Source organism: Geospiza fortis, unplaced genomic scaffold, assembly GCF_000277835.1.
Source record: "Geospiza fortis unplaced genomic scaffold, GeoFor_1.0 scaffold112, whole genome shotgun sequence".
NCBI classification, from domain to species: domain Eukaryota; kingdom Metazoa; phylum Chordata; class Aves; order Passeriformes; family Thraupidae; genus Geospiza; species Geospiza fortis.
The window spans coordinates 23,895,053-23,906,643 of NW_005054298.1; the positions used below are offsets into that span (position 1 = coordinate 23,895,053).

At 39.3% G+C, this 11,591-nt stretch overlaps 1 protein-coding gene across 2 annotated transcripts in view; it reads right to left on the reverse strand.

Annotated features, from left to right (window-relative positions):
- Positions 1–11,591, reverse strand: part of INO80D (INO80 complex subunit D) — a 45,589-nt gene that overhangs the window by 32,394 nt on the left and 1,604 nt on the right. For both annotated transcript variants that reach the window (XR_004081654.1, XM_005415914.3), the window contains exons 2-4: positions 11,445–11,514; positions 3,652–3,747; positions 3,298–3,544 (exon numbers count right to left, since the gene is read on the reverse strand). Coding sequence is in view for 1 of the 2 variants with exons in the window: in XM_005415914.3 (XP_005415971.1) it covers positions 3,298–3,515 (218 nt within the window). In the remaining variant the exon portion in view is untranslated. The remainder of the gene's footprint in view (positions 1–3,297; positions 3,545–3,651; positions 3,748–11,444; positions 11,515–11,591) is intronic.

The following is an 11,591-nucleotide window of genomic DNA, read 5'->3' on the forward strand; positions in this document are numbered from 1 at the left end:
CTTCCAGTATAACCAAGGCTGTTACACCTTGGACTAACAGGAGCAAGAAGAAACCAGGAAGAGCAGCTCAGTCTTCTCTGGGTAAAGCAGACTGCACACAAGCAGTTTTGGCCAGGCACAGCTCTCATTAGCACCACTTCAGCCTTGACCATGTCATGCTCTTGCTAGCCCTGCACACAGCCAGGGGGACATGCACCCACATTTCCCCATCCTGTACATTCCAGGATGGCTTTTTAGTCAGCCCTGACCTAAAGTGGCTCTGACTTTACACAGTGCTGCAGAGTCTGCATTAGTAGTTCAAGCCCATGGAAGTCAGATTACTGGGAAGACAGGAATTGAACCTGCAAGTAGCACAGTGCTTTTCACACAGCTCTGAGCACAAAACCCATTAGGGTCAAGCTGGCCCTACAAGAGCCAATTCCAACAAGCCTGTTGTAGAGGCTCAGTTTGTCACTTCTGTAGCTTGCCTGTGAGTTATGCTCAGCTGACAGTATCACAATAAGTATCTAATACAGGTGGTTTCCCCACTCCTCAATCAGCACCAAAGGCACTTATTCTCTGCAGGTAATGTCAAATTAAGTCCACAAATGTGGTGGGTTGATATCCATTAAAATTATCATAACATGAAGCACACAAAATGTGATGGGCTCTGAAGACTTCAGCTAGACTGTTTCCTGCATCCACTGGGAAGGCAAGAATTCAGACAGTGAGGTTTTCTACCTACAAATGCATTCTGCTTCTTAGTACATCCCAGTTTGATATCAATTTCCATCTCTTACTTAAAAGAAGACCCAAACAAACTGGGAAGCAGCCTGTATATTAATAAAGGATTTAAAGATTCTCTTAAGTGAGGAGAATTAGAGACAAAATAGTGTTGAACTCAACTATATTGTAGTAAACCTATATTTAGAAATCAAGTTGCATTTCATTATCTTTGTGTGTATCTGGTTAAGAATGAAGTAGGAGATGTATTCAGAGAAAACAGAGATATAAAACCCATGTGTGTATCATCCCACATATATATTTATTCTCTAAAAAAATATAGTGAATAGAAAAATCAGACTTCAAATAAGGCAATGAAATCACACACTATTAACAGATTTAATTTGTAGAACATTAATGGTTAATAAGAAATTTAATAATATGGCATCATATTAACCATCTTTGTGGCCAGTACCATCTCATTTGTCTGGGGTCAAGTGATAATTCTTCTTAATTATCTGTAGACGGACTATGAAGCTTTTGGCATATAATGCATGCATCTTCTTGAAATACTTTTTTTTAACAATCTCTAAAAGTATAAAAGAAGATAGCTGTCAGAGAATCATACAGCCTGCTTCTGATCCTGTACAGTTCTGTGTCTAAAACTGTGACAAAATGACCATCTGACAATAATTCTGTACACAGAAAATGAAAAGCTATGAGTGAAGAACTCAAGCACTACAAACATCTTTATACTGAACGGAGTGTGAAAAAAGTCTTCTAAGAAACAGATACAGGTTTGCCTGCCAAAAAGAAGTTTAGGACAGCCACAGTCTTATCACTAGCATTCATTAAATGTTATTGTTAAAATTAAACTCTGCCCCGAGAAACAGTCTTTTAAAATATTCTTTCAACTATCACATCCTCTCATTTGAAATTAAAAGTTTATTTTCTCTTTCAGACACCTGCTGTCCTCTTCAAGTACTGTAATGTGACACTCGACATGCAACTGAATTATTCTAATATAACATACACCAGATGTCATGACCACACTTCACTTTAACTTGAGAAAAATCAAAAAGAACAAAGTGTGAACTCAATTCAAGGTGTAAAGAAAAATCACAAATTCCATGGGAACATATGAGACATAAAAAAGTGTCATTAAGTACTATTACTTCTATTGTTTTTCAGTATGACCCCTGGTAAACAGGAACTGTTTCAGTCAGCTCTTGCATCTGAAATTACAGCATACCATTTGTGCTAACAATTTCTATGATCATTTCTGTGAGCTTATTTCCAAAGAGCCTCAATTGTACAGTAGCAGAGAAACACTCACTGACTGTCAAATTACAGCTTCAAGTTACTCATCTTGTGCCATTTGAGCATTTGCCCTACAGCTTTTGACAAACATTCATGTTTTTTTCTCACTTCATCAGTCTCCTCAGCTGAAATGGCAGGTGAAGTGCAAGTTAATCTAGAGCACAGTCCAACTGTTGTTTCAGACAAGAGAGGGAGCTGTGAGCTGAGAAGGAAGTTATATGTAGGGCACAGTGGGAACACCACTAATAATGCAAAAGGTTAGTGAATGGTAGCTAATAATGTGAAAGGTCAGTGAATAGTGGCTTGATTTTTTTGGCATATTTCATTCATATTTTAGGTTTAAAAAAGCATTTCTATGAGAACAAGCCTCAGATAGTTAACACACACATTAATTTAACACTGCATTGATGGCAAAACCTGCAATGACAGCTCTGAAAAATAAAGTCATATATTGATGGCAGACCAGATTAGACAAATTCTGCTATTTCAGCCCGAGCAGCACCAATGAGACTGGTGTTCAGGAAGTCTTAAGGAGCAAGGAAGAATGCCCTTGTGGTTACAGTATGGGCTGCAATTCAGGAAATCTGCTTTTAATTCCCAGCTCTCAACAAGTTCAAGGACTATATTTTGCAAGGAATTTAATACCCAGGCACTCTGGGCATCTTCATTTGGGCAGGGAGGGGGAGAGAAATAAGGGAAGCAAAGAAGAAAAGGAGTATGTGGCACTTTCCCAGCTGGCTCATCTGTTATCAACTAATATTTACTTTATTCCAGTAAAACAATACTACAGATCAGTACCAAATCACCAACACTGAATTGTAATTCTGGATTTGTCCCTACATGTCACTGCCCCTTGTGTCCAGAATATAAGCATTTTCAACTACTTGTCCTGAAAAAGCAGATGGAAGTGTGCTTTTGGCACTGCTGGCTTAACAGACAGGCCTTTCTAAGAGCATGTACTGTGAGTGACAAAGCAAATGAGTTAGAACAGCTGATACTGTGCAGCAGGTTTGATCCACAGTTTATAGTGAATTTGTGAAAAGCAGTGAACTCTCCCATAAACTTCCTTGGGATTAAGTCACTGCCCTCTTGCTGAGTACTTGACTCCCACAGAAAATAAAATGAAGTTTACTGGTCTTAAAACAAAATTCTCAAAGGAACATCCTGGAATACAATTCACTCAGACCAGTCCCTCCCTCATCCTGAAACCAGGCAGCAACTTAAATAAAACATCCCAGCTGCTTCCCACTTTGCAGAGAGGAAAGCACAACTCACCTACGGTCCTCAGACTTGGGGATGGGGTTGGTGCAGCGTTGGCTGTTGTACTTGGCCACATATTCACATTGCTTGAAGGGGGCAGTCTTGTCCTCCAGAACGTGTCTGATACAGAAGGCGTAGCCGTTAAGTCGCCTCTGCTTGCACAGTTTGGGGCTATACGAGCACAAGGGCTTATTGTCAACCTCAGAGAAGTGTATGTGTTTGCCTTCATACATCACGTGACTCTATTCCTTGTGAACATCAGCTGAAAGAACCAAAATATTGAGACAAATCACACAAGGGAAGAAAAACTGCATTCAGTTCTAGGTTGCGTGTTTCGTTCTGGCCGGAAAGAAGGATCCAAAACAATACCTGATTTTAAATCTTCTGTACCATGTCAGTGTTAAGAGAGAGCCCCAAGGACACCACTATCTTGGAATGATGATGAACCAAGATGAAGCAGATTGTCTAAGGAAAATATCAAAGGGGTCACTGTCAGTCAGAATAAAATAGATATTACTACAGTAAGTAAACAGGCACACGCAGTCACCAAACCTGTGGTTCAGCTAGCATCCAATAAAACAATTGCACAATAGTTTTCAATCAGTAGTCACAGATCTTGGAAAATATTAATGAAATTACTGGGGGAAAGAAAATTCTACCGCCACCACACTTAAATCACTTTAACAGAACTTCACGCATTTACCAGAAAGTGATTAGAAACTACAAAAAGGTTAAGTGTCAGATTAGATCACTTGCTTTCACAAATTAAGCTGAAAGATGATTAACCCATTTGATTGCAGAGGGTTTACTTCAAGGTATCTTTGTTTACAAAACCACCACAGACTGTCTTTGCTCTGCAAAATTACTTTGCCAGTCAGTGCAACAAAACTTTTTTTAAGAAAAGCTTTCTTTACCACACCTGATGACCAGTTTTTCGGATTTTGGAGCTGCTTACAATTTCTGCAAACATCCATATGCAGTCCTTCCTGAGGTCACCACGGTTCTTCAAAGTTTATCCTACCTCACTGTACATTTTAGGGAAATGCAGGCATTAATACCAGTCAGTACTCCCATGAATGCCAGAAAGGCTGAAATGTCAATTCAGCAAGAGGCTGGGGTCCTACAGTGGTTCCTACAGTTCCCAAAGCAGGCTCCTACAGTGCAAATCCATGCATCCATAAAGTACTTTTTCAGTTCCCAATATTACAGAGGTCTTTGGCAATCATCTTTTTAAAAAAACAAAACCCCCAAATCATCCCAAAGTAGCTTCAAAAAAAATTAACAGTACATACATTCTGCATCTACTGTGATACACTAAGCTTAACCTGCAAAAGGTAGCTTTGATTCAGAAAGGTCATCCTGAAGCACTGGAATGAACTCTTTTGAGCACTGTGTATTCATTCAGTACTCAGTTCAGTTTCATAAGTGTTATACACCATGGAAAGGAATATTCATAGAGGTGATATTCAGGAAATATGTAATAAATTAGAGGCATGTGACAAATGTACAGATTACCAGCTCAATGAAATCACTTGGTACCGAGGCCCAAAATGGCAAGAACAGAATTGCAAGGAGGAAACCTACACAGACTTTGAGGGAAAGATGTATTTTCCTGTTGTAAAGGTACAAGCCTCCACTTTCTGCTGTAAAAAAAAGTACCATGAGAAAATGACAAAGCACTATGGCACTGGGGGATCTAGAAAAACAATTTTAAGTCACTAGGGCAAAACAAAACACCCTATCCCACAGAGTAAACAACATAAATCTGGCCTTCATTAGCATATATCTAGCTGTAGATGCAGAAAGACAGAAGACTACTAAAAGACTTTAAAACACACTTAAAATTCTTGGAACAGCTGTACATGCACACATACAGCATACCCAGCTTGTGAATGGAGACAGGTGCTACAGAATGTAACTACTGCACGCAACCTAAACAATCATTTGACAACAGTGGTAACTTTGTATTTCCTCTTGATACACATTTTCCCTTTCCATGCACACAGAGAAGCAGCCAGCCCCAGAGGCAGGAGCCTCATGCTTTGCTTACACCAGAGAGCCACAACATACCCAGAGTCACCAAGACCAATTTCAATCACCCTTCCCAACTTTTCCCAAAGCACTATGTATATATATATATACACACACACACATATTTGAAATCAACCAATCACTGGAGTATGACTTTCTACAAGACGTCAGTCTTAAGAACAAGAAAGTTCACTGTTGACCGTTCGCTTCAGAAAGACAGAATGGGAAAAGGGAACAATCTCTTTAGCACGTTAAGGACCAAATATTCCTTTCAGTCACCTTGGCTCAGGCAGATACTGACTAACCCTCCAGTATTCAGCAACAACATGAAGGAAACATAAAACCCATGGGAACACGAGGACCCATACAGGAGTTGTGGTCAGTGTTTGTATCCCATGTGCTTGAGAGATGGACTCCTCTATTACTATGGCAGCAACAGTAATAAAATGAGTCTCCACTACTTGCATCTCACACACACACTGACAGAAAGCCTTTTGCTGGAGAGTCTGCTTCTCTCAGTTTATCAAAGCTTGGATTAGGTGGCATACTGGACTGGACATAAAACTTGAATGACCAAGTGTATCTTGCAGCTGGAGTGACCCACATGTTGCTCTCTATTTTCTTCTGGTTTATTTAACACCTTCTTTTAAAACACCACTATCATGCTTTGCAGAGTTTCTGATGGATCACTTTCTCCTCTTTTATACAACCTAGCTGTATTTCTTTTCTGAAGGTTAGCAGGCAATAGACCAAAGAAAGAGTTCCTTAGGATGGTTCCAAAGTAAACAGTGAGAAATGCATACCTTGTGTGCCTCCGTTAAGCTTCTGTAAGGAAACTGCTCCACAGTTCCCAGCCACTAATCCTAGATTTATTCTGGTGGCCACAGTCTTATTTTTGGATTTAACTCATAATTAAGTCTTATTTTTGCATTTTACTTGACTGTGTCAAGGCAGGCATAGTATTTCACTTCTCACTTGTCTGAGAGATACAGGGCACAAGGACAATGCCATTTGAAACACTCACACAAAAATACTGACAATAATCCCCAGGGAAACCAACAAGCATGAATGTGAGGTTTTGGGTCTATACATACACTAGAACAAGTTCATGCAAAAATAGCCATGTTAAAAATCCTGACAGTAATCAATTACTCCAACTACAGTGCAAGGAACAAGAAAGCCAACAAACATGGTAGCCAAGCAATGTTACATTAAAAAAAAAACAACACAGCAATTTTCTCAAACTTGCAATTATATCTTTATTGGTAGATTCTTAAACAGACTCCCCAAAAGACATGTCACTACGTGGATACATTGCCTGGAACAGAGACTGAAGTTGGACTTAATCGAAAAAGAGCTTTTTTTTTTTTACTTCCATGGCATACCATATAAGAGAGTGTGTGAGTGTGTGTGTGAGTGTGTGTGTGTATAAATATATATATAAAAATAGTGAAGACACTTAAATCTCTTCATTTTGATTTCATCTGATGCAGTGTTTTATTTTTAACAATTTACAGGAGTTCTTATCAGAGCTTTTTGCTGCTACGTAAAAAGTAGCACAAGCATGGAATAGGCACATGTCACTTAACTGAGGAGAACTGAAACTACACTTAGCTAAATAGTGGGTGGGGGAGAAATTATTTTTGTCCCACAGGATTCAGTAAGAGATGACGGAAACATGGACTTCCCCTGGAAAAAGCAAATGCTTAAGCAGCTGTACTTTACTACAAAAATATCAGAATACAAAACTTTCTGGAAGCTGTTTTCGGTTTTGCATTTATACTCTACATTGAAGATGTAGGAAGGTTCAACAGAAAAAAAATTATGCCTGCATGTGCTCAAACTAACTTTAGCCACAACCCGTGAATGAGAAACCAGAAGCTGCTTCTTGAGGAACCTAGATTTTCCTTAAACAACTGATTCTAAATAAAAGATTCTGGGCTACTAAGAAACAACAGGGCAAAGAACAGAAGGGAATCCAAAAATGTGTGCCCTTGCGAAATAAAAAATCATGGTAGGGAATAAGGTAAATACAGAGCAGCCATACCAGATCACAAAATATTGCAGCTAGGGGCACCTGATGAAGCTAGTAAGAGATTGACTCAAAACATATCAAAGAAGTATTTCTTCATTTTCACTACTCACAGGCAGTGAACTGCTGGAGCTTGCAGTCATATGAGACTATGGAAGCAGACAGTACCATCAGGTTCAAAAAGGCAATAGAGGAATTCATGGACAATGGGGACTTAAGTGATGCACTCTCTAGCATGACTATTTTAACAAATATGGGTGGTGGAGGAGTAAGAAAAGAAAGCACAAAAAATGTGTCTGGGCTTTAATGCCCTTCCTCATTAGCATCACTTATTCCTACTGCCCTAGACAGAACATTAGGTTGGATCCAAGCTAATCTGACCCAGCAGGGTATTTTTCACATTCTTATGAGGTTATCACTAATATTTGTAACTTCATAACACATTCACTTCTCCCTTTGTTCCATTTTTTATTATTGAGCAGCTGACTGGAAGAAAATCTCCTCCCTCTGGCTGAAGTCCTATCTGGACGTGTGAAGAAGAGTAACAAACTTAGCACCCCAGCAAGGCTTTATAGCAAGGACATGCAGGATACAGAGCAAAGTCACACTCTGAGACATCAGCACTTAAGAGCAGAGCTATTTGTCCTGCTGAGTGCAGCCACTGGTTGTCCATAACTGAAGGTGGTTTGCACAGTGACTGCAAAAAGAGAAATAAAGATTTCAATACACACAGGGACACACCTGTCCAACTGCCAACATCTACTGTCACCCTCTGGAAGAAGCCAGCTTCCAACTTGCTTTTAGAACTGGCTTTTCAGTACAGGCATAATCAGCTCCCTTGCAGTGCACATCAGCTCCAAAGACAACACAGTTGTAGCTCTGCACTCCACACACCTTCCTCCAAAAGAGTTAAACACTCCTTCAGAGAGGCTGGAAAACAGTGTAGCAGCAACTTTGGAGGGTGAGCTTTACTATAACCATACCCAAGTAGCAGCATTGTGTCATACAGAAATCTGGTACCTGACATTGTGAGTAATCTACAGGGAAGGCAATGGCTTACTCACTAGGAGAAAACCCAAAGCACCAGAGCCTCAAAACTCAGATCGGTAATTCTGCGCAAACGCTGTGCTGAAAATATTAGAGTATTTTAAATCATGTGGGTTGAAACATTCTTAAACATATGCTCAGAACTTGACATTCAATGTACGTAAGACCCTTTTAGGCAATGGAATCCCCAAATGCATTGTAAATTGCAAGGCAATTATATGCTGGTGGTTAAAAGATGTATAATTAAGAGGACTGAGCTCAGAGCTTCACACACTGCATCCAAACAAAATCCACAACAACAGAGGTCTTTACTGTGTTGTTTGCATTTGCTAATACTAGCCTAAATTTCACATTAAATTGCTTGGTGTGTTCATGACATCTCACAGACAAGGTACAATCATCTCCACAGGTTCCCAAAACCATCAGCTTGGGGCCAGAAGCAGAACACAGATCTACAAGAATCTCAGCTTCTCCACAAGCACAAATAACATAAATAGTAGTATTGTCATTTCCTCTTGACCAAGAAAGAACAAGTACCTGTCACTGTCAGACCCATTTCCTGAAACTGAGCAAACACGCGGAGTGCAAGATGTTTGGAAACATGGAATTTCATACACCCCAAGATGAACAGAAGCCATAAAGTTCATGACAAAAAGACAGGCACTTAAAGCTATTTTATAGCAAACCTTTTCAATCAGTGTTAGTAAAAAGTATACTTCTAAGTATGAATCTAAAACATTCATTTTCTCTATTTCATAGCAAGTAATACCCCTCTTTGAAATGTTTTGTTCTATCAAGAAAAGCTGTACCACTTCTAATTGTGATCAACATCAACATCACAAAATTTTAACTTCTGTCCCTATGCTGTGATCTAACCATAAGTTTGGCTTAGTTCTAGTCTTTTAACAGCTCCATTCTCTACTACACTCAGCTAGCAAACCAAGAATGCTGTAATTGTGGAAACAAGAGTCTTTTTGTCAGTAAAAGCACTCAAATTGAGACAGAGGACACTGGGAAGCAACCAATGGCAGCTACAAAAGTTCCTGTACAGAACACTTTCATTAACTAGACTACAGTCCTTACTCAGGAAGATCTCTGACATGCAGGTACTGCAACACACATGCAGGTACCCTGACAGATCAAGGCATTCAACATGTTAAGATCTTACAAGATATTTTTAGTTACCACCTGGAATCATATTTTGGACTACTTTTTTTCATATGTTAAGATCTACCTAGGAAGAAAGAAGCAATATTGCCCTCATTCTGCCTTTTTAGAAAGCTTATTACTTCAGTTCTGGCAAAAGGCAGTTTACATTGCATAAGGATGTCCAATATATTAACAGAAAAGTAGAATGTTTTAGGCAACACCGGTAAAACAGATTATGTTTTAGAATATAACACAATAAATACAGAATTAAATTTAAGCATTATTCCTAATAATAGCAACAGCTAGAGAACTTACAGACTTGTAACTGGTTACAATCAAGAGCAGAAAACATAACCATGAGGAAGAAAATAAGAAGTCTTTGCTCACAAACTGAACAGGTTCTTTTTGTTTTCCTACACCACATGAACTTAAGCAGGAATTTAAATTTCAGCTGATTCACTCATCTGTACCTCATAGTATCTTAGAGAAAACCTGACAAAGATAGCCCAAACCCTAAAAAACAACAAACATTTAAGACTTTACGAATTTTAGAAACTTCAGAAGATTACTAAAGAAAAAAGAACTTACATAACTACTGCCAAGAGTACATTCCTACAGATTTCAAAAAAGTAATTCCCTAAACATGGCTGTTCCTGACCTAAGGTTCAAGATAGGCTCTGTGTCTTGAAAGTCTTTTGCACAAGGATTTCTCTATTTGAGCAGAAGGTCTCCAGGCCCCAGTGCTGCTATCACATCCTCACAGGGAGGCTGTCACGCATGGTTATTTCAATGTAGTTATAAACAGGCCTGGGTTTTGCCAGGATGAGCAGGGCTGCAAAGAGCAGCCTTCAGATACAGCAACAAATGGACCCTTTATGACATTGCAACATGGCAGAAATGTACTTTAGAAACATCTCAAAATACCAAAAGCAATATCCTGAGATAAAGTAGAGATTAAACATAACATAACACACCTTGCATCTGTACTTGGGGAAAAAAAAGTAAGTCCAAGTCTTTTATTTATTCAAATAACACATAGCCTGCCTTTCCAGACGAGGTTAAACAAAATTCCTTTGTCTTATTTTTAGTCCCAATACTACAAAGACAAATAAACTTATTTTCTCACAATACAATATCATTCTTGCTTCAGTAGGAATACTCAATAAATCAACCTATAGAGCTCCTCACAGAGAAGCCTTTCAGCAGGTATAAGCTATTGGAGTTTCAGTGTGGTCCTAAAATAAATTTGTACCTCCTGATGATTTACCATACTATGAGAACACACAGTTCTGTAGGACCTGGTCCTACACATAAATTCAGTCACTCATCCCAAAAATACTGAACATCAAAATAACCCCCAGTATGTAAATTTAGCGTTGCTTTCAGTAAGTAATTTAGCTTTACAACTAATAAAACTCGTGTGATCTTCATATGTATTACAAACAGTTCATGCAAAAGGCTGAATGTCACCAGTTTTTAAGCGACAGCTTCACACAAAACATGAGCTCTCCAGTTCAGCCATCAGCAGCCATCAGGTGGGAATGGCCTGAGCATGGAACACTGCCACTACAGGTGAGCCCATAGGGGAGGGCACCTATCTACAGGGGAATGGTGCATTGCCCTAATTTTGTCAATTTTATTTTTAAGTCTCCCAACCCTCAAAAACTAAAAGGCCTTAAAGTAACCCTGCACTGCACATTGTTGAGTAACAAAGTTAGAACTAAGTCTATGTATTTTAATCAGATGATATAATATAAGGCTTTAAGGTGAGTGTCACTGTCACTTCCAAAATTCATTTGAGGTTACTTGTTCAAAGCCATTATAATTTTGACCTAAAAGACACATTAAGGAATATTTGACTGAAACGTGCCACCTCCTGCATTAGAAACCGGAGCTATTTCACCTGTGCGGGGTGAAGTGCGATGGTGGGTCTTCCAGTGCACTCACTTCACAACTACCAGACGTTGTTTTCCCTGAAAAAAAGGATCCTTTCATTTTCAGTCCTGGGGGCAGCAGCACCTCCCAGAGAGCCCCCAGCCCAGCGGGACCC